At 35.4% G+C, this 26,944-nt stretch overlaps 1 protein-coding gene across 8 annotated transcripts in view; it reads left to right on the top strand.

Annotated features, from left to right (window-relative positions):
• Cep70 (centrosomal protein 70) overlaps positions 1-26,944 on the top strand; it is a 65,953-nt gene that overhangs the window by 26,959 nt on the left and 12,050 nt on the right. For all 8 annotated transcript variants that reach the window (XR_007110183.1, XR_007110184.1, XR_007110182.1 and 5 more), the window contains 6 exons: positions 1,570-1,739; positions 5,986-6,042; positions 8,670-8,757; positions 8,844-8,932; positions 10,532-10,606; positions 16,729-16,831. Coding sequence is in view for 4 of the 8 variants with exons in the window: in XM_047563972.1 (XP_047419928.1) it covers positions 1,570-1,739; positions 5,986-6,042; positions 8,670-8,757; positions 8,844-8,932; positions 10,532-10,606; positions 16,729-16,831 (582 nt within the window). In the remaining 4 variants the exon portion in view is untranslated. The remainder of the gene's footprint in view (positions 1-1,569; positions 1,740-5,985; positions 6,043-8,669; positions 8,758-8,843; positions 8,933-10,531; positions 10,607-16,728; positions 16,832-26,944) is intronic.

The raw sequence follows: 26,944 nt of genomic DNA on the forward strand, positions 1-26,944 counted from the left end.
AATTTTATGTTGTGTGAACTTTACCTCCATTTAAATCTGATAATTCTATTACCTGATTCTAATTGGATCATTTTTAAATTCATTTCTTTAGGTCTCTATTCGTGCTTTCTTCTCTGGCATCCCTGGTTTTTATTTTTTTTATTGCATGCTGAACTTTTTTCATATATTTATCTATGCATTTTAATTGTACATAGTGGTGAGATTCATTACATATTTGTACAAGCACATGATATAATAAAATTTAACCAATATAATTTCCTAGTGTTTTCCCTCCTCTGCGTGTCCTCCTCTCCATCTTCTTTTGTTTTTTTCTCTAGCTTCCATATATGAGAGAAAACATATTGACCCTTGACTTTTTGAATTTGGTTAATTTTGCTTAACCTGATGGTCTCAAGTTCAATCCAGTTTCCTACAAACGATGTAATTTCATTCTTCATACTGATTAAAACTCCGCATTTTTTTTTTAATCCATTCATCCATTGACAGACACTTAGGTTGGTTCCATAGTTTGGTTATTGTGAATTGTGCTGTTATAAACAGGTAGGCATATATTGCTATAGTATGAGGATTTTAATTCTTCAGGATTAATAGCAAGAAATGGAATAACTGGGTCATATTGTAGTTCTGTTCCTAGTCTTTTGAGGAACCTCCATATTGATTTCCGTAGTGGTTATATTAATTTGCAATCCCACCAACACTGTAAAAAGTGTTCTGTTTTCTCCATCTCCAGTATTTGTTTGTATTCTCAAAGACTTCCACTGTCTGGAGTGAAATGAAATCTCAGGTGTAGTTTGATTTTCATTTCCCTAATATTAGCTGAAGATGTTGAACATTTTTTTTTTTATGTGTGTGTATTGACCTTTTTACAAAATTTGCGGTACTGGAAATTGAACCTAGGGCCACTTAAACACTGAACCACTTCCCCAGTCTATTTTGTTTTTAGAGACAGACTCTCATTGAGTTGCTTAGGGCCTCGATAAATTGCTGAGGCTGGCTTTGAACTCATAATCCTCTTAGCTCAGCCTCCCAAGGCTCTGGGATTACGGCGTGCACCACCATACCTGACTGGTGATTAGTATTTTTCTGAGAAGTGTTGAGTTCATTTGTTTATTAATTGAATTGTCTGAGTTCTTTTTGTTTCTTGGTGGTTTTTTTTGGTACTAGGGATGTAACTCGGGGCACTTAACTACTGAGCCACATCCCCAGTTCTTTCTTGTATTTTATTTAGAGACAGGCCCTCATTAAGTTGCTTAGGGCCTTGTTAAGTGACTGAGGCAGGCGTTGAACTTGGAATCCTCTTGCCTCAACCTCCCAAGTCATTGGTATTACAGGTGTGTGCCTCTGCACCCAGCTTTGAATTCTTTACATATTCTGAATATTAGTTAGATTTTCTCCTGTGCTTAGGTTCTCTTTGAATTCTTGTTTCCTTTGCTGCACATAAGCTTTTTAATTTGATGCCATCATATTCATTTACTCAATAAAACCGTGAAGATGACTTAGGGTAAAGTATTAAGACAGCATGTCCTAGAGGTACATATCATAATCATGTTTTTAAAAAATTTCTTACAGGTGAAATGCCAACATTACAAGAAAAAACGAATGGAACAACAAGAGGTTATTGCTTCTTTGCAAAAGGATATCTGTAGATTTACAAAGGAGGAAGAAGAGCGCATCATCACTCAAAACAGAGTGTTTGCTTATCTCTGCAGAAGAGTTCCTCACACCGTCCTGGATAGACAGTAATGTTTACCACATAAGATGATAATGTAGCTAGATTCATTTTTTAAAAATTGAGTTTATCATGGGAGTGGTTATATCTCTCGTAAGGTAGAGGAGACTTCTCCCTGTCTTCTTTTTTCTCCCCACTTCATTCTGTTTTATTTATTTTTTGGCCCTAGAGCTCTTTGAAGAATGAAATTAGATAGTTGTTAATTTTAAATGTTTAGTGTTATTTTTAACAATTGAATTTCCAGTTAATTTATAAAGTTGTTTTTGTTTTTTAACTGGTGCATAAAAATATACGATTTGGGGCTGGGGTTGTAACGCAGTGGTAGAGTGCGCGCCTGGCACGTGTGAGGCACTGGGTTCGATCCTCAGCACCACATAAAGATAAATAAAATAAAGGTATTGTGTTGATCTATAACTAAAAGTATTAAATATATGAATTGTATACGTTAATGGAATTCTGTGATGTTTTGTTACGTGTATACATCATGATATTTAAATTAGGTTAAACTTTGCTGTTTTCTTGAACATTTATTATTTCTTTAGGGTAAAAATTTAAATCCTTCTAGCTTTCTGAACTATGCAGTTCATTACTACCTGTAACCACCTTACTGTATAGTAGCACCTCAGAACTTCTTACTCCAATCTAAATGTAACTTAGTACCCATTTATCAACCTTTCTCCCTCCCTTCTCCCCCATACCTCTCCAGCCTCTGGTAACCACCATTCTGTTTTCAAGTTTCATGAAATTGACATTTCAATTTCTTCGTATGAGTAAGCTCTCTGGTTCCATTCATGTTTTTGTAAATAATAGAATTTCATCATTTTAATGACTGAACAGTATTCAATTATATATATGAACCATATTTCTCCATCAATTTATGGACATTCAAGTTATTTCCATTTCTTGGCTATTGTTAATAATGCTTCTTCTGAACATGGGAGTGCAGCAGTCTCTTTGACATACTAATTTTTTTCCTTTGGATAAACATACACAGTAGAATTGCTGGATCACATAGCAGTTATATTTAAAATTTGAGGAAATGCTATTCTGATTTCCATAATGGCTGTACTAATTTACATTCCCATCAACAGCATACACAGTTCCTTTTCTCCACATCCTTGCCAGTACTTGTTATCTTTAGTCTTTTTGATTGTAGCCATTCTTATTGGGGTGATTTCTTATGGTTTTGATCTCCATTTCCCTGATTATTGATGTTGAACACTTTTTTCATGTACCTGTTGGTCATTTATTTTGTCTTTGGGGAAATGTCTGTTGAGACCTATTGCTCATTCTTAACTTGGATTATTATTATTATTATTATTATTTTTTTTTTTTTGGGGGGGTGTGCTGGGGATTGAACCCAGGGCCTTGTGCTTACAAGGCAAGCACTTTACCGACTGAGCTATCTCCCCAGCCCCAGGATTATTTGTTTTTGGTATTGTATATTTGGAGTTCCTTATGTATTCTGGATATCAGCCCCCTCATCAGACTTGCAATTATTGTGACTTGAATTCTATAGGTTGTCTCTTCACTCTTTTGATCCTTTCCTTAGCTGGGCACAAGTTTTTTAGCTTGATGTAATCATATTTGTCTTTAGTTTTGTTTCTTGGGCCTTTGGGGTCTTCTCCAAAACATCTTTGCCCATTCCAATGTCCTAAAGCATTTTCCCTGTTTTATTCAAGAAGTTTCCTAGATTTAATCTTAGGCAAAAATTTTAATCTATTTTGAGTTAGTTTTGTAACTGAGAGATAGAGGTCTAGTTTCATTTTTTTGCATGTGAATATCCAATTCTCCCAGCTCCTTAAAATTGCTGTTAACCTATCAGCATCAAAATAACTGATTCCTTTTAATTGGGAATGGTTTTTAGATACTACTGTAGGGATGTTGAGGTTGCTGGTAGTTATGTTTTCATTGACTTAAGACTTTTCAGTGAATAGAACTAGGAACTATATATTTCTGGGGGAAAAGAAATCATTTTCCAGTTGAAGTTAATGTTACAGTATTAAACTCTTTCATTTTACTTTGTAACTATTTTAAGTTTTGTTCTTTTTGTGGTGCTGTGGATGAAACCAGGGTCAATATAACTACTTTATCTTTTAATATCTTCAAATGTTCTAAAATAATCTCAGAATTACTAACAATAAACCTATTGAATGAAATTTACATTTCTTTAGTGTTATATATTCCACCATAGATGCAGTCAAAGTATGGTTTTCTAAAATACCTTGATAGGAATTTTGTGTTTGTGTCACCAAATTAGTAAACATTTGGGTTTGTTTTCAGTTGTTTTTAATTCTTAGGAATCACCTTTTTAATTTACTTTGGAATACTTAACAGTTACATAATCCCAAAGTCAAAACTATAATTATTCAAAGAATTTGTTTTCATTTTTTCCCTTTTATACTACCTTAGACTTACTCCCCCCCACCCTTGTAGGAATTTGTTTTAATTGTTTAGTGTTTTTAGCAATATAAACCATATTTGCATTCACCTTTGAATAAAAGGTAGCTCTTCTTGTTTTTTACTTACCAGTATAAACTGATTGCATTTTAGCTAGTCTTATGTGTTCATATAGTAGGATTGAGAATATACTACATTAGCTCTGTTTTACATAAAAAATGAAGTCATATGTAAGTTAAAACTATAGGTTAAAGATTGGAATAAATACATGTGATCTACATATATAACTTTCATCCTTTTAGAGAAAAAGGAAGAAACACTTGGATTCATAATAAAGTATAGTTAACAATAGGTGTGAATAAATAGAAGAAAGCAAGGAGAGAAAATGTAAAGAAGAATAAAATGAAGGAGAGGCAGAGGCGTTACAGTGGGAGGAAAGGATAGAGCAATGAAGGGGGAACGAAAATACCAAACCCTCAAAAAGCCAGTATGAGTGAGAGGGTGAGATACACTGAGAGAACTTGCTATGCCAGATGAAGTTGGGCTCATTCATTTATGGATTTGTCTAATGGGTCAGTGATTTTTCTACTCTTAGTTATTTTTGTGATGCTAGAGTTTAAACTTAGGGCCTTTTGCATGCTTGGCAAATGCTCTACCACTGAGCTCTACACCCCCAGCCTTCTGTTTGACTTTTAATGAAGCAAATCTTTAGTTTGAGACATTGAAATTAAAAATTGAGTTAACCTTACTAAAAATGAGTTGTAGCAACTATAGCCATTGTCAAAAGTTACAAAGGCACTAGTTTAAGGGATGTAGAGTAAACACAGATGAGTGAAGCCATGATTTCTGCATTCAGTGACCCAATAGTCGCGTTGAGTAGATAGGTACATGCTTAAGTAAAATGTAAGACAGATAGTGGTAGGTATTGTAACTATGGGACAATGGGATGCCGAGTGTGACAGAAGAGTGAAAGGTAGAGGCACCAAAAGGCTTCATGAAGATGGTCAGCTTGCTGCTCAATGATTGGGAACTGTAGAATTTTAATAGAAGTAAGAGAAGGGATTTTTTGGTTAGAGGAATACACTAGGAGGAAAAGTGAATTTATTTGGAAATGGCAAGTAATTCAAGAGGTCTGAATCAGTGAACATGATGTGTGTTCATCATTGTGTAGTGTTGCCATGTTAATTATGAATTGTTAGCATTCCAATCCCTCTCCAGCCTATTCAATGTGAAAAACAGCACTGCTTATCCACATGCCCCCTGGGTTATAATATCATCTCCCAGTAAAGGACCCAGGGTTATTTTTCAGTACATAGGTAAATTCATATATAATTTTTCTCTATTTTTTTTAGAGCAAATAGAATAATATTATGCACTTGGTTATGCAATATTTTTCCCTCATCAGTCCTTACTAGGACATGTGACATGCAAATTTACATTTCCAATGCTGCATTATTTCTTATAGCATGGATGTGCCACTATTTAACCATTTTCCTGTTGAAGGCCTGATAGATTGTTTTTTCACTCTTATAAATGATATAGTAGACAACATTGTTCATATTAAGTTGCATCCTTGGGCAAATGTTTTGTGCTCAAGATTACTAGAAATAGACTTTCTGGAACAAGGAGAATATGCATTTAATAGGTTAAGGTATACTATTTATGACTATTAAAAATCTATTGAAATTAATATAAAATATGAATTAATATATTTGATTCTGATAAATCATTGAAACTTTTTAAAGCCTGCCAGATAATCTGTACTTACTTTTATAACTATAATTTGAAATTATGTAGAGAATAGTAGATATCATAGTGCATTTTGAAAATAATTCAATACAGATTTTATTTTCTAGGTTGCTTTGCCTAATTGACTACTATGAATCTAAAATAAGAAAAATCTATACACAAAGGTATGAATAATCTTGTTACAACCTTTGAAGTTCTTGTCCAGTAATGAATCATACCAAAAGTTTCTATAGTCTTTTGAAACTTTTAAGTAGCTTATGGAAATCTACCTAATGTCAATAAGTTTTTTTTAATACTGTGTTTTACTACCTATGTTAAAATATATTAATATACATATATTTAATAACAGCAGAAATGGATTTTCCTTTTATTTTTGTCAAAGTATTATTCCACTGACATCACCTAACCCACTTGATAGTTACTGAGTATATCCACAAAATGCATTAGATTAGTTGCCTACCAAAGTGTAACCTAATTAGGATCAGATTTATGAGATAAAAGATAAAATGTCAGTGAAAAGCATATAGTTTAAAGCATACATGTCACTTCTGAATTAAAAAAAAAAAGGGTAAAGATAATAGACTTTGGCTAACCTAAAATAACTGAAGAATATATCTAAGACCATATAATTCAAAATGCTTTAGTGAACAGTAGCTATTCTATTCATTATTTATAAAAGGAACAGTTCTTTCAACAAATAGACATTTACTTGAGCATCTACTTCGTGTCATGTTCTGTTTTAGATAGTTAGGATCCCAGAATAACAAATCAGACAAATTTTCTGCTTCCATGAAGCATATGCTTAACTATTCTTGCCCTAAGAATGGCTTCTCAGAAACAGCTTGGGGTGGGAAAAGAAAGGAAAAAGAAAGAAGAAGAGAAGGAAAAAAGCAGCTAAGGTTAATAGTGACTCATTCTATTCAGAAAGCAGCATATCAAGTGTTCAGGGATTTCTGACTTTGTCATTTCAGTGGTAGACATAGTGTTATATAGATTCTAGAGATTGGACAGTTTTTCATAATGGTTCTTCTAGAGTTTACAGTCTAGTAAGGAAAATAAACACTAAGAAAAATAACATGAGACTTAACCACTAATATATACTGTCATATTGAATAATTTCTAAAAATTGTAGAGACAGTAAATACTGTGTAGGTGTTTAGAATAGGATCAGATCAGTTTTGAATGAAGTGACCAGAGAGACCTTCACAAAGCAGATGTAGGTTGTACTGTAGTTAAAGGATAGGTAAAAATTGGAAAAACACAGAGAAAAAGAGTCTTTACTTTATTAAGTAAAATGGCTTTACCCTTTGGATTCTATGAGTAAAAAGGGCATAAACGTAAAAGTGTTAAGACTTTTTTTATGGCACAGTCATCTGGTTGGAGTTCAGATTTGTTGGTATGTTCATAGGTAGGAATAGTAAGTAACCTATGGAGTGCAATCATTAATATACCTGGCAAGAGTAAGATGTAAATGAGAAGACATGAGTTGCCTTGGAAAGAAGTAAGATACTTTTTCCTTTACTACAGAAAAACTACCTGGGTTGATGGGGTTACAGGTATGTGTGTTAGTGAGGTTCCTCAAGAGAAACATGAATCAGTAAGATGTGTGGATAAATGGTTGATTAAAAATAATTGACTCAAAATTATGAAACTGGCAGATCTGAAATTTGTAAGGCAATCCGGCAGGATGGAAACTCTAGAAGGAATTGATATTTCATTCTTGAGGTCAGTTGAAGATTTGAGATAGAAATCCTCAGGGGGTCTCAACTTTGCTCCTGAGGACCTCAAAAAGTTGGACAAGGCCCACCTATATTATGAACAATAATCTACCTAAAGTCCACTGATTTTGGTATTAATCACATTATTAAAATATTTCTTACCAACATGTGGGCACCATGGCATAGCCAAGTTGCCAAATAAACTAACCATAGTCTGTGATATATGTACACCAGGGTATAATAGTACCTCATGTAATGTGACAGCTGAAGTGAAAAATCTTGTCCTAAACAATAAAGTTGTATTTTACAGAAAAATATACTGATTCAGTTTTTGAATTTAAGTGTGATTAAAATAGGAGTTTTTCACTTGAACTAGAAATATTTCAAATGCTTATTGGCCACTTATTAGAGGTTACTTTATAGAATGGTGGTGTTAGCTCATCAAGATTAAGAATGATTTGTTAGTACTTTGTGGTTCACGGAGTGCTTTAATCCCTTTTATTTAATCTTTTCTATTCATACTAATCGAGGTAGATATGACACTTTCCTGTCTTACAGATAAGAATAAATTGAGATTCAGATGAAACAATTGGTTAATAATGGGTGTTGAGGTTTGAATCAAGACTCTTAAATCTGTGGTCTTGTCCACCTGTGTTCTGTGTGATTTTTAAATGTAATTGTTTGAACTTCAGGTACTAGAAAGAAAAAAATCAGTATGTGGAGAATACATTTTAAAGAAGAATGTGGATGTTCTGCATTGTTTTATTTATTCATTCAACAAGTGTCTTTTCACCTCTTATACCCCATAATCTTATAGGCAGTGAGATCCAATGGTAAACGAGACAAATGGTTCTCATATGTTCTAGGTAAAGGGATAATTAGCAGATATAAACTATAATATTAGTAATAATGTGTTCTAATGACATTCTTTATGTGAACAAGTAGGAAATTTGGATTAAGTCTTGGTTAGATTATTAAACTCTTATTAGATTGGTTTAATTTTTATTAGCTAATTTTTTCCCCCTTAAAATAGATTTTTTCATAAGAAGTATACTACATGTATCTTTTCACAGGCAATATAAAGAAGATGAAAGTCAGTCAGAAGAAGAAAAAGACTATCGAAATATGGGTGCATCACCGACTTATAAATGCCTTCTAGTGGTATGGGGACTATATGACTAATACTTTTTATAAAGTAAAATAATCACATGGGAAAGTTAATTATTTTTGCATGAAATGTGTTATAGTCATTACAGAATCAACTCAAGGATGCCAAGTCCAAGATTGATGCACTTACAAGTGAAAAACTGAAACTCCAGAAAGATTTGGAAAGCAGGTAAGAGAAACTTAAGTAATGTTTCTTCATCCTTTGACAAATAAACACATACTGGGATTTGGATGTTAAACCAACCATTCTAACCCTTTACCCTCCAACCAATCCTGAGTGCTTCACACTCATGTTCATGGTCATTTGTGTCTCATGGTAAACAATGGAAGGCCTGCCCACAGACAGGCAAGGGAAATAAGAAAACTGGAGTCCATGTTGAAGAAAAAACTGGGTAAGAACTTTGAATAGATATTATTTAAAAATTAGCTTTATTGATGTATAATTGACATGATACATTGCATATTCGAAATGCACAATTTAAAAGTTTTGACATTTGTAAACTGTGTGAAATAATCATAATTGAAATAATCACCTAAAAGTTTGCTTTTGTAATCTCTTCCTCCGGATTTGTTTTCTGTCATTATACAATAGTTTGTATTTCCTAGACTTCTGTAAATGGAGCCATACAATATTCTCTTGTTATCTTCCATTAAGTCTAATTTTTTACATTTTTAAGTTGTTTAAATTGTTAACTGACAAATTATAGTTTTATATTTATGGGATACAAAGTAATGTGATTTTATGAATATGGTAGAATAATTAAGCTAATATATCCATCACAAATATTTATACATTTTTTTTGTGGTGAAAGCAGGTGTAACTTAGTAATTTTAAAATAAACAAAGTTTCATACCAGTGGGTTTCTCATTCCCAAGTTACTTTAGAATGTCTTGTGATTTCTTATTGTGGGAGAAGAAAAGTAAATAGTTCTTACAACATAACAGAAAGCTCCATGCAGCATTATTACAAAGAGGTAGCACCACCTATTGACAGTGAGCAGTACAGCATGAACATTGTTGACACTATTTTCATTCCGTAAATATTGGTTGAATATTTTTTCTAAGTTAGGCACTTCTCCAAACTCTGGGATAAAAACAATGACCAAACAAATACTTTATTTTCCTAAAGTTCACACTTTGCTTATTGCAGTTCTGGGGATCAAACCCATGCCTTGTGCATGTTAAGCAAAGTGTCTCATCTCTGAGCTACACTGCCAAACCCTAAAGTTTATACTCTAGTGGAGAAGGACTATTAATGGTTTATAACATAAATCATTTATATAAAGTCTGAAAAACTGCTGAATAATAAATAAATTTCTGGTTACATAAATAGTAAAGATTTTAAGAATAATGCTTTGGAATAAGGAACAATGAATTCAGGATAATGGTTACCTATGGTATGGGAAGAAGAGGAATGTCATTAATGAGGGACACATGGAGTTCTTAAGTATGTTTTAAAGATTTGGAACAAATCCATTAATATTCAAATTTGGTTAAGCTGGGTGGTGAATACTAGGATTTGGTATAATCTCTTATCTGTATATTTGGAATATTTCACTACAAAAACAATTTAATAAAAAAGTAAATGGTTTTGAATAAGGAATTATGTAGAAGAAATCCACATGACCAGTAAACACCTTATTAGCAGTCATAGAATATCTAAAGAATTTTAATGAGCTTGTGACAAGTATCAAGATATCCTCTATTAAGTACTTTTATTGTTTTATTCAGCTAATTGAATGCATTCAGCATGGTTTGTTTTCAACAGGCCCACACAAGAGGATTTAAAACTTCAAAAACAACAAGTGAAGAAACTGGAGAAAGCCCTTAAGAAAAAAATCAAGTAATTATATTTTACCAAAATTATAAATTTTATCTCATGTTATTTCATAGTGACCTTGTGTTGGAATTACCAGGCTGATGGGGGAAATGACATTAATAATGTATCTTTGTGTGGCACATACCTATAATCTCAGCAACTTGGGAGGCTAAGGCAAGAGGATTTGCAAGTTTAAGCCAGTCTTAGCAATTTAGAGAGGCTGTAAGCAACTTAGTGAGATCCTGTCTCAAAATTAAAAAAAGAACTGGGGATGTGGCTCAGTGGTAAAGCATCCCTCTGTTCAATCCCTGGTACTCTTCCCCAACCCCACCAAAAAAAAAAAAAAAAAAAAAGACCTTTCTGCTTCCACAGTTCAAAAGCAATTTCTCCTGTAATGGATTTGGCTATATATTCATCTTAGGTGATAACAAGAAAAAGGTAAGTTGCCTAATGTAATTAAGAACAAAGATTTTAAATAGAATATTGTCTTTGGAAATGGAAGAATTGCTTGAGAAGCAATAAAATTAGAGGTGACAAGCTCCCAATTTTTGTTGTTGATAGTCAAATCCAAAAATTTTAAAGTGAGCCTTATCACTTCAAAAGTATTAGAAGGCATGTAGTGAGCCTGCCTTCCCCACCCTAGTTTTGAAAAGCAAGTGCTAAGAGATGTTTCAATATCTGGTCTCAAATAGTAATTTTTATTTATTTATTTATTTATTTTAAGATTGTCCATGAGTATCCTTTGATTCAAGGAAATGGGACTTGAGAAAGTATTTTGGACACATTTTGTGGGAGGATGTGTGTGTGTGTGTGTGTGTGTGTGTATACATATATATATGAAGTATATTTCTATATAACCTAGTTACATGAAATAATTTGGAAACTGAGTTAATATATGCATCAAATGTATTAAATCAGTTGTGGTAGCATATGTTGATTTACTTTTTACTGACAACTGTTTCCTTCTATGGCAATAGATTCACAGAAAAGGAAAATATGTGCATCCATGAATTACATATTGATTAAGATAGTAGGGAAGGAAAACTAAAAAGAAGTGGAAGGTTTGGAAAGTATGCCTTCATTATTTGAATAATCATTCCCTCCCTACCATTGCTTGACATTTCAGGTGCTTATAGTATTTCCTATTATCTGCTTTGGAATTCTAGCCTAGAGTTGCTGTGGTAAACCAATTGGAAGAAAATCTCTCCCCTCATGGAGATGGATAATGAAGGAATAAATACGACAATTTCAATATAAGAACTTGATGTAAGATAGTGGGAGAATAGCTCTTGTGAGTTTGGATAGGAGGTGGTGGTGACATGGTCAGTGGTGGAAGTGCTGAGAAGTGTTTGGAATTGGAGAATATTGAAGTAGAACTGATGACTTTGTGATGGATTGGATATAAGCAGTTGAGTGGGAAAAGAGAAGAAGCAAAAGTCTCCTAAGTTTCAGGCCTGAATAACTAGTTCGTTGTTAGTGCCATTAAGTGAGGTGAGGAAATTGGGAGATAACTGAGAAAAGATATGGGAGGTAGAGTCAGAGGAGGAAGAAATCTGTTGACTCCAAAATAGCCATTAGTGATGATAAACATAAACGTACACAAACATACATGCTGTTATGTGTACATAAAGATTAATCCTCGTTTGCAGATTCCATGTGTGAATTTGTCTACCTGCTAAAATTATAACCTCAATTATAACAAAAATTATAACATCAATTCTGATGGCATTTTCGGAGTTGTACATGGGCATGCTCAGTGGCAGAAAATTTTGAGTTGCCCAACATACATATTCTCAACTATTGAACAAGTTGATGCTCTGTCCTCGTTTCAATCCTCATACTGAAAAAAAGGGTCATTTTTGCTACTTAGTGCCACTTTTTCCCACCATATTTATGCTTTTTGTTGATTTCTCTAAGGTGCCTCATCAAGCATAGTACCACAGGAAGGCTGTGGTGTGCCTTATGAAAAAATACACTTCTTGTTAGATCAGCTTTAAGACATGAGCTAGGGAGCACCATTGGCAACAAGTTCATTAGTGAATCAACAGTGTACTTCAAGGTGTCTTTTAAGTAGAGACTTATATAAAACATGGTTACATATTGATCTGTTGACCCATTATAACCCTAGTTTTCAATTCTGCAGATACTTCAATGAAATTGACACAGGTACATTAAAACAGGTTAGAAATCATAATTTGGAGATTATATATTGGTATAATTTTAATTGTATCCTTATAATTATGTCATAATTATATATTGTATACTATAAACTTTTATATATGTTCCACATCTGGGACAGACAATATGGGATGATTGGAAAATGTGACCGCAGCATTGCCAGGAGCATGACTGTGTATTTCCCTTAGGAGCAGCAGTTCAGGACTCAGTAATTCAGTATTCATGGTGACTTTATAGACCATAACTACCACAAATAATGAGAATCAACTGTATATAATATGCTATTGTTCATTTGGGTTCTGATCTTTAAAGTGACTGTTGTCCTTCAAAATTATGATTCAAAACTAATCCCTGCTATTTTTTTTTTTTTGCTGAATTTTGAAGAAATGATTTTTTTTATAATTCAAAAATATTTTATTTTGGAATTTTTTATTTATATGTGGATACAGAGAATTGATAGTATTGTATAACTTGCCCACATTACACAGATAGTAGGCAGAAGAATAGAAATCATATCCTTAATCATTCTGCCTCCAAATCTCACTCTTGAAATCACCACACTAATAATTAAAACCAAACAAAATACCCAAATAAAATCTTTTAATTTTGTTTTTGTGATACCAGGGTTTGAACCCAGGGCCTCATACATGTTAGGTAAGTCCTCTACCACTGAGCTACATCCTCAGCCCATGGGGAAAAAAAATGATTTTCTGTTGTGCCAGAGGTAGAATTATTTAAAAATACTACTGATGTTTGGGAAATAATACTCTACTGTCAATCCAGTGAATTCTACTGACAGATGTAGAAAAGACAGTTTTATAACTGAGTAAGCTTTTAGCCAGACTGTGCATTACAGGCAGTGTGCTAAAGAGATTGTAAAGACAGAAAGAAATTCTTCTATATAGCCAGGCAGGTAGAATTCATTACATACATGTCTTTAACCAAAGGAAAAATAAAATTTCTAGTGTTCTTATGACAACCAAGAGATAACAACTTGGCACCAGGGACCTCGACTAAACTTTGACAGTGTCAGGGTGATAGGGCACAATCTTCCTTGATAGTCACATTTCAGACATGGTTCCAGGACTTCTAAGAAAGATATTCCAGGAGATTTAGAACTGGCAAGAGATTTATTTAGCTTGAAAAAGATGTACATACATCTTAAAAAGATAAAGGATTTGTAATTATAAGTTTTCCAAAGGAAGTGTTATGAGAAAAAGGAATAGAGAAGTCTTTTTTCTCTTTCATGACCAGAGAATATTCAGTCGTGTGGTTTTTTGTTTTGTATTTTTAAGAGGTGTAGTTACTCTTAACGCCTTCATTTGATATTGAAGGTTAGTTTAACAATTTAACATGGTCTTTCCTTGTTAGGATAGTTAATATTATAGACAGGTTGTTTTAAAGTTATGTTTCTTACAAAGTGATCAAATGGATCTGCTAGTACAAGACAGCCAAATATACTACACTAGTTTCATTTAATTTTCCATACCTAATTTATTTAGCTAGGGGAAACGATCAGAATACAGCCATTCTAGTGTTAAAGTGACAGACATCAAAGTGGTCAGTTAGTCTGGTGAGGCCCCCTGAAATTAACAATTCAACTTGATTCCCTTACTGTGATAGAAGCAAGAAGCCAAAAAGGAAAAGGCTGGCTCACCCCAGTGTTCCTCCCCAACCACCCCCCGTGAAATGTGCTGGGTGGATTGGTTAGTGACATGCAGCCAGATGGGGCCCAACCATCTCACTGCCAAGAACCCTGCACAGAAGGCTTTTGCTGTTTTATGGGGGCAGGGAGCAGGGAAGTTCTGAGAGAGGGGAAAAAAGTATTTAGGTCCCTCTGCCAGTGAGGAGAAGTGGCAGAAGCACCAGAAAAATGCCCCAGTTAAGTCCTTGTAGTAAAGAGGCCCCTAATGTGGGTGCTGGGCTAAGAATGCAGAAATGCCCATGACCATGACTAGCACGAGAGGGAGGAGGCTTGTACCTGCAGATAACGTCCTCTGGAGATTTCAGTGCGCAGGCTGTGCAACATGTCTGGTGTGAGGAAGCTTGCTGCTCCTCACCAGGCTACCCCACACAGCCTTTGTAATTGCTTATTGCTGGACCTAAAGATAATGCATAGTGTTTGGACCTGGGCCTGGAATTGGGCTCCTCAATAGAGAAACTGTTGCCTTCAGAGTTTGGCAGTGGTGCCAGGTTGTAATGACACACTTTTTTTTTTTTTTTTTTGTAAGTCACTAGCTATCTTAAAAGTTCTGAGAATGTAGGAAAGGACTCAGGAAACACAACTTTGAGAGGCCCCCATGAATTCACCTGTTTTTCATCAGTATGGCTAAATTAGTGTGATTTAAAAAAAAAAAATCAGCAGTCCACTTTTCAACTTGTTCCTCGTCTGTAACACAGATCTCTACCATGAGATCATAGAAAGCCTCTAACAGAACACAAAAGCTATAAAGTTTCTGCAGATAGAAACCTAAATTACACAGATGACTATACAAATAAGATGTATTTCAAGTAGGAAGTATAGTGTTGAGTTTCTTGGCTCACAAAGGAGCACAGCTGCTACCACTGGCTGTATGGAATGATGTATACTTAGCATGTGAGGTAGTCCTGAGCCACTCTTATGGCTCTTTTGTGATTGACTGCTCTGAGGAGTACAAAACTCTAGCGTGTTCCTGAGTCTAGCCTAGTCTCTTACAACACAGGTTTCTAAAACATCAGTCAAGTCATAGGCAAATGGAAAAGAGAATGATGAGCAGTGTAACAGAAGGTGCATTGTTCACGTGTGTTTTTTCCTTAGGCATAAGTTGCTAGAATAGTGTTAGAAGGGGAAGAGCTTTGCCAGTACTTTGGCAAGTGCCCTTTCACTTCTATTTTAGGAAAAATTTAAAATAAATTAACCTGTGCCCTGGACTCATTTCAGGACTTCCAGCATATCTAGACTTCAGGCTGGAGCCAGGTTGCACTGTACTAGCTTATTTTAACATCAACTTCTTTGGCCCTGGGTTCCACTTTGGTCTTTGTTGCCTTGGCATCCTCAGGCCAATACTTCTTTTCTGCGGTCTGCACGTTAAATGTGCCCTGAGGCAACTCCAGATATACTTGAGCTATCTGACTCACCTCCTGAGGTACCAGTTGTTGGTTAGTTCTTTATTTCCAAAGCTAAACCAGTTTTTATTAGTCTGGTTTCTAATATTGCTTTCCTCCCGAGCCTGGTTGCCCTTGTGTGATTTTTGCAGAGAATTAAGTTTTTTAGGAGAATACTGTTATGGCAGACATTTACTGTCAGATTAGGTGAACCAAAGGTCAGTTTCCCATGAGTCCCCAATTTTTACTGATGTTTATCATCTATAAATTGACAAGAACAGTCGGTTCAAATGAGCTAATATATGTAAAGTGCTTGGAATCCCTGTGTAGATAAAGTAGATTCCCAGTAATTTTAGTTGCTGTCATTAAATGAGGGTATTTTTTTTTATTTATATGGTTAATGGAATCACATTTCATTTTCTTGCAGCCTTCAGAGTCTTAGGTCTGCATGCCCTCTTTCCAGGCCTAGGCATCACTATTGTCTTTTGTCTGCACAAACCAATTGCCCTGTTCAGGCTGATTTCTCTCTGTATCTATGGCCTCTTAACATTAGAGTACCTTGGATGGAAATTGCTTCCATCTTTTGCTGTAGTTTTTTTCCAAGCTGTTTTTTTGTGGGTGTTGGAGAGTATTTAGAATTTTCTTCTTCAATCTGATCCCTTCTGTTTTCAGGGATTCCTTCTAATTTGTGTTCTGTTGGGAGGACTTTCTTGTTTTCCCATGGCAACATGACTTAAGTTTTTTGAAAAACTTGAACATACACGTGCACATATAAGTAAAAGGATGTAAGACTTTGGGAGGCCGGTTGGATCGTTAGCATCATTATCGTCTTAATCTAGTGTACAGGAAGGCATTTTGTATTATCTTGATATTTTTCTCTTTAGATTACAGGAGCTTATCAGTACAAACACTGAGGATACAGAGAAAAAAGATGAACCCAGCAAAGAAGACCATCAACGGGCCCTAATTGACCAGAGATACTTTCAGGTATTGAAAAGCTTACAAAAAGACTGGTGTTTGTAATGAACCTTGGTTTCAGTTTCAGTGTAATAATTGATCACTTGGTATTAATACTTTCATAGTCATCCTTTGGTATCCATGGGGGATTGTTCCAGGATACCAGTAGATACACCCAAAATGAGCAGATACTTAGGCTCTTAAATAAGATGGCATACTATTTGTATATAACTTACGCATGTTCTCTGTCCATTATTTATAATACCTAATATAAAATGTGAGGTAAATAGTTGTTATACTGCATTTTTTAAGGAATAATGAAAAAACTTTTAAAAGATTTTATAATCCTTTACTCACACTTAAAACAATTTTCCTTTTATTATATAAGTAATCTGTTTTCTTAGGGTTCTTTTGTGGTTTTGTTTTGGATTAATCCATGTAAATTAATTTTCTGTGTGGTACGATATAGGGAATCCCATTTTATTGAATAGATGAACAATTAAATCTTTTATTTTATTGACAGAACTGGGCCTGCACTCTTACCTTATTGGACCAACATAGGGTTTTTAAATTTTGAACCAATTACCAGTATTTCATACATTTAAGAGAATTTTTAAATGTTCTTGTTTCTGGCTTTTCTTAAGAAACTAGAGGACCTGGCAGTAAGTTCCTTCATGCTCATGATGCCTTTTCCCTGTCAGATGTGGGCATGTGCTCTTGTGTTAGCCACAGTTCCCACTCCTCCTTGTTTGACTCATTCGTGCTGCTACTTGGCTTCTGTGGGCTTTTGACTTCTCAGTCTTTTGATAGAACACCTTTTTTTCTGTTTTATTGACTCTTTCATCATATATTGCTGATATGCATAATTTTTTAGATTCTCTGATATGTTGCATTCCTATACTACTTCTATATTTTAATTTCTGTATTTTTATAATGTTTTGAAATCCTTTGGGGAAAGTTTCCTGCCATTGCCCCACCCCTCCAAATTTTCTTGTCTATATAGAAATTTAGCACATTACTTTCTGAATGAACAGTTTTTCAGATTTAAAAATCCTATTGAGAAGAACTGAAATTGTACTGACTTTACGGATTAATGTTTGGAGAAATGATACCTTTTATAGTTTTGAATTATCCCATTCAGTAATGTCTCTAATTTCATTTAGACTTCTTTTCCAACCTTAAAGTTTCATATCCTTTTAAATGTAGTTTTTGTGTGTTTCATATTAGGTTGATTTTCTAGGTCTTTAATAACTTTATTACTATTGTGAATGGGAGCCAGATATCTTTCTGAAAAATGTTTTGTTTTAGTATTGCTTTCAGCCTATAATTGAATTTCTTTCATTTCATTCTGTCTCTAGACTCGAGAGACCTTTTTTTTTTTTTTTTTTAAAGGAAAGTTAAATTATTCATGGGCATTGAGATGAATTCATATTTTTGCTTTTATTCCTGACATCTTTTTTATTTACTTGTTTTTTGGTTCTATGCTTTTACTTTGGTTTTGTTTCCTTTTCCTAGCATTTGCTAGATTGGTTGAAATTTCTTTGTTCTTGTGTACCTTCAAGTAATTAGGAAGTTTATTATCCTAATTCTTCCTTTCTCTAATGATTACCCTTAAATTTAAAAAAATCAATATCAAGAGCTTATCAGGGCTGGCCTTATGGTTCAGTGGTAGAGTGCTTGCCTAGCATGCGTGAGGCACTGGGTTTGATCGTCAACACCACATATAAATAAATGAATAAAATAAAGGTCCATTGATAACTAAAAAATCTTACCAGTATCTGCAAACTCTGATGAACCTAAGACCAATATTGTTTTTCTTTTTAAAATTCTCATCTCTGTAGCTGAGTGTGGTGGCACACACCTATAATCCCAGCAATTTGGGAGACTGAGGTAGGAAGGACTGGAAGGTTGAGGCCAGCCTCAGCAGCTCAGTGAGATCCTGTCTCCCAAAACAAAAAGGTGGGGATGTAGCTCAGTGGTAGAGTCCCTTGGGTGAATCCCCAATATTGTAAGGAAAAAAAAAAATTCTCATCTCTGGGAATGGGAATTGCCATTTTGTGGTTTTCTCACTGTTAATATCTTTTGCTGCCAGTCATCGTAAAGTGTTAAGTCATAAGAAAGAATGTGCTTAAATGTCAATAAAAATTCAGTGGAGAATTAATAAATATTTCCATTAAAATGAGTCTAAATATAATAAAAGTGAAAAATTTAAATATTCTATCTTGAACTAAAAAGAAACTTCTAAATAAGCCTTTGAAGTCATATTACCAGGAGGCCTATTTGTAGCTTGAAACATGTCCAAGGAAAGTGACTTCTTTGCTTGTCTGTGTATGTATGGCTGGGTATTATTAAACTTTTAACACCTCACACAAGCTAGACAAGCACTGCACCCCTGAGCTAATCCTCAGCACTGTTATTGACTTTTAAAATATGCTGTTTGGAGTCTCCCTTGCCTCTCCTGGATTGATATTTAAGGAAGAATTCATCATTTATGAGGAGAGGGTTATGGTCAAATAGTAGGCATAATATGATATTTAAAATTCAGTCCTGGCATCAGTGATATTACGGAATTAGTATTGTTAATTTTCTTAGGTATGATAAAGTATCAGTTTTGTAGAATATGCCTACTTTTAAGAGATTCATGCTTTATTATTTGAGGATGAAGAGTTACAATGTCTGTATTTTCTTCAAATGGTTCAGCTAAAAATAGCAAATATGGCAAATGTTAACCATTGTTGAATCTAGGAAGTGATTTTTGTGGGTGTTTGTGAAGGTTAGTTTTCTGTGTCAACTTGACTGGGCCATGAGGCACCCAGATATTTGGTTAAACATTTTTGTGACTGTGTCTGTTGAGCATATTTCTTGATAAGATTAACATTTGAATTAGTAGACTGAGTAAAGCAGATTGTCCTTTATGATGTCAGTGGGTCTCATTTAATCACTTGAAGGTCAAATTGAACAAAAAGGCCAAGAGGGAACTCAACCTTCCAGACTTCCTTTGTTCTTGAACTGAAACGTCAGCTCTGCAGTTCCTAGAGACTGTAACTGCACGTTAGCACTTCTGAGTTTCTAAGTACCGATCTTGGAACTTATCAGACTTAATAATCCCATGACCTAGTTCCTTATAAATAAATCTTATTATAATGAATATATACATATACAAACTATATGTAATGAACTATATTTATATGAAGACAGTATGTGTGTATGTATATATGAAGTTGACACCGGCTATGAATCTGTGAGATATAAGCCAGTAGAGTGGTTCTGCTTCTGGAAGTTCAGTGAATATTGTCTCAGTGATGAGGATGACTGGACCATGTGTTGGATATTATATATTGGTCCTGCCTGAACTTGGCTACATGGCAATAGCAGAATGCAAATAGAGCGAAAGTGATCTAGGCCTCTTAAGAATTGGCATAACATTTTTTTCCCAGTATGTTCTGTGGGTCAAGTCAAGGCCCAAGACCAGCCCAAATTCAAGGGGTAGAAAATAGACTCCACTTTTTGATGGGAGAACTGGCAGTGTCATACTGTGAAGATGCAAAAATAAAAGGGAGACAAGTAATTGTCATTTTTTTCAACAATTTGAGATGAAGTATGTATACAGGTAGTATTTGCTCCCTGATCTCTTTTGGGAGTTCAACTGCTGCCTTCCTGATCTTTGGTGTGAGATAAAAGGACCACGTCCTTCTGTCATTAATAATTTAGTGGAAGAGGGGCTGGGATTGTAACTCAGTGATAGAGCACTTGCCTAGCATGTTTAAGGTACTAGGTTCAATTCTCATCACCACATGTAAACAAATAAAGTTCCATCGACAACTAAAAACAAAAAAATTTAGTGGAAAAATGTTAATTATTTTTGCAATTAGAATGTTCTTAGATGAGTTTAAATATAACAAGTGAAATATTGGAATATACTATCCTAAAGTAATAAAATAAAGCTCTTGGGGAGATCCAAGATGGTGGACTAGAGGGAGGCTACTTTCCTTGTCGCTCCGTAACTCTGGTTTCAAGCAGAGGATATCTGTTTCTTGGTGAGGCAGTTTTTGCTGCTTACTGATCCCCTGCTGTTTACCCCATTTGTCTGCTGTGATCACCTGCAGTCTGCCCAGCATATTGGTGCCTTTTTTGAGTGCAGATTGCTTACTGTCAGGCATCTATCATCCGCCATTTGCCTGCCTCTCACCTGTCCATCGCCTGCCTTACACCTATCCATCACCCAACGCACGAGGTTCACCTCCTGATCGTCTGACAACAGTCAGCAAACTGATCGCCAATCGCCAGTGGAGCACCAGCTGCCTGCTGTTGCCGGGAAGTTCACTGTTACAGTACCTGCAGGTTTGATTACACATGGCTGCCGCCATTTTGAGGCAACAGCCAGGCCCCGTAGGACCGCTGGCCGGACTGACTGAGCCCCATCTCCAGGATCCCTCAGCCCGATCACTCCCTGACCGATCACTCCCTGCCTCTAGGGCCCTCACATCAACTAACTGCTCCCTGCCACCAGGACCCCCAGACCAACTGATTGCGCCCTATCACCGGGACCCCAGACCAACTGATTGCACCTGGCCTCCAGGATCCCACAACCACACCAAACACACCCGACCTCCAGAACCCCTGCCTGACCAACCACATCCCACCTCCAGGACCTCCAGCTGACCACGTCTACACTCTGAGCTGCAGCTCCCCATTTGCCAACACATTTGGAAACCAGAGTGGCCATCTTGGATAATCCTGGAAGCCATAGCTCTGATCTTTAGGTGGGCCAAATCCCATCCTGAGATACCTGCTGGAGGCTTGAAACTCATTGTCAGGTACCTCTCACGCATCAGGCTACTGAAGACTGGGAGGTTTCATTACTATATGACTGTTATACTGTAAATTTTCTTGTTTCTCCTTATTGAAAAAATTTGTTTTTATTTCTTTACTTTTCTTGCTCTCTTTTCCTTTTGTTTACCTGTTTCCTCAGAGTCTCTTTCTCCCTTTTTTGCATGCTAACATCCAGTTTCTTTTGATTACACTCTCATCCTTTCTATCATCTAGAACTTCTGTATATTCTTATCCCATTAACAACCACATTCTACATTCCCTCTGCATCCTCTTTGTCCTCCATTAGAAACTGCAGACCTTGCTGCAAATCTGTTTGTTTTACTGAAGATAATATTTGAACTCATTCTGTTTATTATGACAATTTTGTTATTGTCCTCATAGGGGCTATTTGGTCTAGGATTGCATAGTGTCTGAATTGGGCACTGCTAATATTGATCTCCCCTTAAAGAAAGGGTTTTGGAAACCTGTAGCACCACTATAAGCCTATAGGGGGAAATCTGCAATACCCCAGATCTGCACTACTAGAGGGGAAGATACGTGAACAACATGAAAAAAACAAGGGAAGAAAATGATCCAAATAAATTTAGATTCTATATTAATAGAATCCAATGACAGTATGGTAGAAGAAATGTCAGAAAAGGACTTAAGATTATACATGATTAAGATGATTTATGAAGCAAAGGATGAGATAAGAGAGCAAATGCAGGCAATGAATGATAATACCAATAAGCTGAAAGAGAACTGCAGGAGGCGGAAGATCATTTCAACAAAGAGATAGAGATTCTCAAAAAAAAAAAAAAAAAAAAAAACGAAATGGAAATCCTTGAAATGAAGGAAACAATAAACCAAATAAAAAACTCAATGGAAAGCATCACCAAAAGACTAGACCACTTGGAAGACAGAACCTCAGACAATGAAGACAAAATATTTAATCTTGAAAATAAAGTTGCCCAAACAGAGAAGATGGTAAGAAATCATGAACAGAATCTCCAAGAACGATGGGACATCATGAAAAGACCAAATTTAAGAATTATTGGGATTGAGGAAGGCACAGAGATACAAACCAATGAAAATAATACAATGAAATAATATCAGAAAATTTCCCAAACCTGAAGAATGAAATGGAAAATCAAATACAAGAGGCTTACAGAACACCAAATGCACAAAATCACAACAGATCCACACCAAGGCACATTATAATGAAAATGCCTAACATTCAAAATAAAGATAGGATTTTGAAGGCTGCGAGAGAAAAGCATCAGATTACATATAGGGGGAGACCAATATGGATAGCATCCGACTTCTCAACCCAGACTCTAAAAGCTAGAAGGGCCTGGAACAACATATTTCAAGCTCTGAAAGAACATGGTTGCCAACCAAGAATCCTATACCCAGCAAAACTAACCTTCAGATTTGAAGATGAAATAAAATCCTTCCATGATAAACAAAAGTTAAAAGAGTTTACAAATAGAAAACCTGTGCTACAGAATGTTCTCAACAAAATATTCCATGAAGAAGAAATGAAAAACAACAATGTAGGTCAGCAAAGGGAGGAACTACCTTAGAGAAAAACCACTCAAAGGAGAAACCAAGCCAACTTAAAAACCAAAAATAAGCCAAATGACTGGGAATACAAATCATATCTCAATAATAACCCTGAATGTTAGTGACCTAAACTCATCAATCAAAAGACATAGACTGGCAGAATGGATTAAAAAGAAAGACCCAACAATATGCTGCCTGCAAGAGACTCGTCTCATGGAAAAAGACATCCACAGACTAAAGGTGAAAGGATGGGAAAAAACCTACCACGCACATGGACTCAGTAAAAAAGCAGGGGTTTCCATCCTTATATCAGATAAAGTGGACTTCAAGCCAAAGTTAGTCAGAAGGGATAAAGAAGGACATTTCATACTGCTTAAGGGAACCATAAATTAGGAAGACATAACGATAGTAAATATTTATGCCCCAAACAATGGTACACCCCTGTACATCAAACAAATCCTTCTCAATTTCAGGAATCACATAGACCACAACACAATAATTCTGGGTGACTTTAACACACTGCTGTCACCACTAGATAGATCTTCCAAACAAAAACCAACCATAGAACTCAATAACACAATCAATAACCTAGACTTAATAGACATATATAGACTATTCCATCCATCAACAAGCGGATTCACTTTCTTCTCAGCAGCACATGGAACCTTCTCAAAAACTGACCATATGTTATGCCACAAAGTAGCCCTTAGGAAATGCAAAAAAATAGAGATACTGCCTTGTGTTCTATCAGATCATAATGGACTCAGAATGGAAATCAATGACAAAGTATAAAACAGAAATTACTCCAACACCTGGAGACTAAATAATATGCTACTGAATGAAACATGGATAACAGAAAACATCAGGGAAGAGAAAAAAAAATTCTTAGAGGTCAATGAGAATGACAATATAACATATCAAAATCTCTGGGACACTATGAAGCGGTACTAAGAGGAAAATTCATTGCGTGGAGCACATTCCAGAAAAGAATGAAAAGTCAACAACTAAATGACCTAACATTACAGGTCAAAGCCCTAGAAAAAGAAGAACAGAATAATAGCAAAAGTAGTAGAAGATAGGAAATAATTAAAATCAGAGCTGAAATCAGTGAAATTGAAACAAAAGAAACAATTCGAAAAATTGACAAAACAAAAAGTTGGTTCTTTGAGAAAGTAAACAAAATAGACAAACCCTTAGCCACACTAACAAAGAGAAGGAGAGAGAAAACTCAAATTACTAAAACTCGTGATGCAAAAGGAAATATCATGACAGACACCACTGAGATACAGAACATAATGAGAAGCTACTTTGAAAATCTGTATTCCAACAAAATAGAAACTACCGAAGACATTGACAAATTTCTAGAGACATATGCTCCTCCCAAGCTGAACCAGGAGGACATACACAATTTAAACAGATCAGTATCAAGCAATGAAATGGAAGAGGCCATTAAAAACCTACCATCCAAGAAAAGCCCAGGACCAGACGAATTCTCAGCCAAGTTCTACAAGACCTTCAAAGAAGTACTCATTCCAATACTTCTCAAAGTATTCCAGGAAATAGAAAAGGAGGGTACCCTACCAAACTCATTCTATGAAGCTAATATCACCCTCATACCCAAACCAGACAAAGACACATCAAGGAAAGAAAATTGTAGACCAATATCCTTGATGAACATAGATGCAAAGATCCTTAACAAAATATTGGCAAACTGTATCCAAAAACATATTAAGAAAATCATGCACCACGATCAAGTGGGGTTCATCCCTGGCATGCAAGGATGGTTTAACATCCGTAAATCAATAAACGTAATCCATCATGTCAATAGACGTAAGGATAAGAATCATATGGTTATTTCAATTGACACAGAAAAACTGTTCGACAAAATACAACACCCCTTCATGCTCAAAACACTAGAAAAAATAGGGATAGTAGGAACATACCTGAACACTGCAAAGGCTATTTATGCTAAGCCCATGGCCAACATCATTCTTAATGGAGAAAAACTGAAACCATTCCCTTTAAAAACTGGAACAAGCCAGGGATGTCCTCTTTCACAACATTGTCCTCGAAACTCTAGCCAGAGCAATTAGACAGACCAAAGAAAGTAAAGGGATAAGAATAGGAAAAGAGGAACTCACTATTTGCTGATGACATGATTCTATATTTAGAGGATCCAAAAACCTCCTCCAGAAAACTTCTAGACCTCATCAATGAATTCAGCAAAATAAGCAGGCTATAAAATCAACACGCATAAATCTAAAGCATTTTTATACGCAAGCGACGAAACAGCTGAAAGGGAAATGAGGGAAACAACTTCATTTGCAATAGCCTCAAAAAAATAAAATAAAATACTTGGGAATCAATCTAACCAAAGAGGTAAAAAGATCTCTACAATGAAAACTACAAAACATTGAAGAAAAATTGAGGGAGACCTTAGAAGAGGGAAAGATCTCCCATGTTCTTGGATAGGCAGAATTAATATTGCCAAAATGGCCATACTACCAAAAGTGCTATACAGATTCAAAGCAATTCCAATTAAAATCCCAATGATGTACCTTACAGAAATAGAGCAAGCAATCATGAAATTCATCTGGAAGAATAAGAAACCCAGAATAGCTAAAGCAATCCTTAGCAGGAAGAATGAAACAGGGGGTATTGCAATACCAGAACTTCAACTATACTATAAAGCAATAGTAACAAAAATGGCATGGTATTGGCACCAAAATAGACAGGTAGATCAATGGTACAGAATAGAGGACACAGACACCCAAATAAATACAATTTTCTCATACTAGACAAAAGTGCTAAAAATATGCAATGGAGAAAAGATAGCCTCTTCAACAAATGGAGCTGGGAAAACTGGAAATCCATATGCAACAGAATGAAAATAAACCCCTATCTCTCACCCTGCACAAAAATCAACTCACAATGGGTCAAGGACCTTGGAATCGGACTAGAGACCCTGCATCTTATAGAAGAAAAAGTAGGTCCAAATCTTCAACTTGTTGACTTAGGATCAGACTTCCTTAACAGGACTCTCATAGTACAAGAAATAAAAGCAAGAATCAATAACTGGGATTCAAACTAAAAAGTTTTCTCTCAGCAAGGAAACTATCAGCAATGTGAAGAGAGAGCCTACAGAGTGGGAGAATATCTTTGCCACTCATACTTCAGATAGAGCATTAATTTCCAGAATATATAAAGAACTCAAAAAACTCTACACCAAGAATACAAATAATCCAGTCAACATATGGGCTAAGGATATGAACAGACGCTTCACAGAAGAAGATCTACAGCAATCAACAAACATATGAAAAAATGTTCACCATCTTTAGTAATAACAGAAATGCAAATCAAAACCACACTAAGATTCCATCTCACCCCAATTAGAATGGTGATTATCAAAAATACAAGGAACAATAGGTGTTGGCGAGGATGTGGGGAAAAAGGTACACTCATACTTGCTGGTGGGGATGCAAATTAGTGCAGCCACTCTGGAAAGCAGTGTGGAGATTACTTAGAAAACTTGGAATAGACCCACCATTTGAACCAGCTGTCCCACTCCTCAGCCTATACCCAAAGGACTTAAAATCAGCATACTACAGAGATACAGCCACATCAATGTTCATAGCTGCTCAATTCACAATAGCCAGACTCTGGAACCAACCTAGATGTCCTTCAATTGATGAATGGATAAAGAAACTGGTATATTTATACAATGGAATATTACTCAGCTATAAAGAATAATAAAATTATGGCATT

This window comes from Sciurus carolinensis, chromosome 9 (genome assembly GCF_902686445.1).
Source record: "Sciurus carolinensis chromosome 9, mSciCar1.2, whole genome shotgun sequence".
NCBI lineage: Eukaryota > Metazoa > Chordata > Mammalia > Rodentia > Sciuridae > Sciurus > Sciurus carolinensis.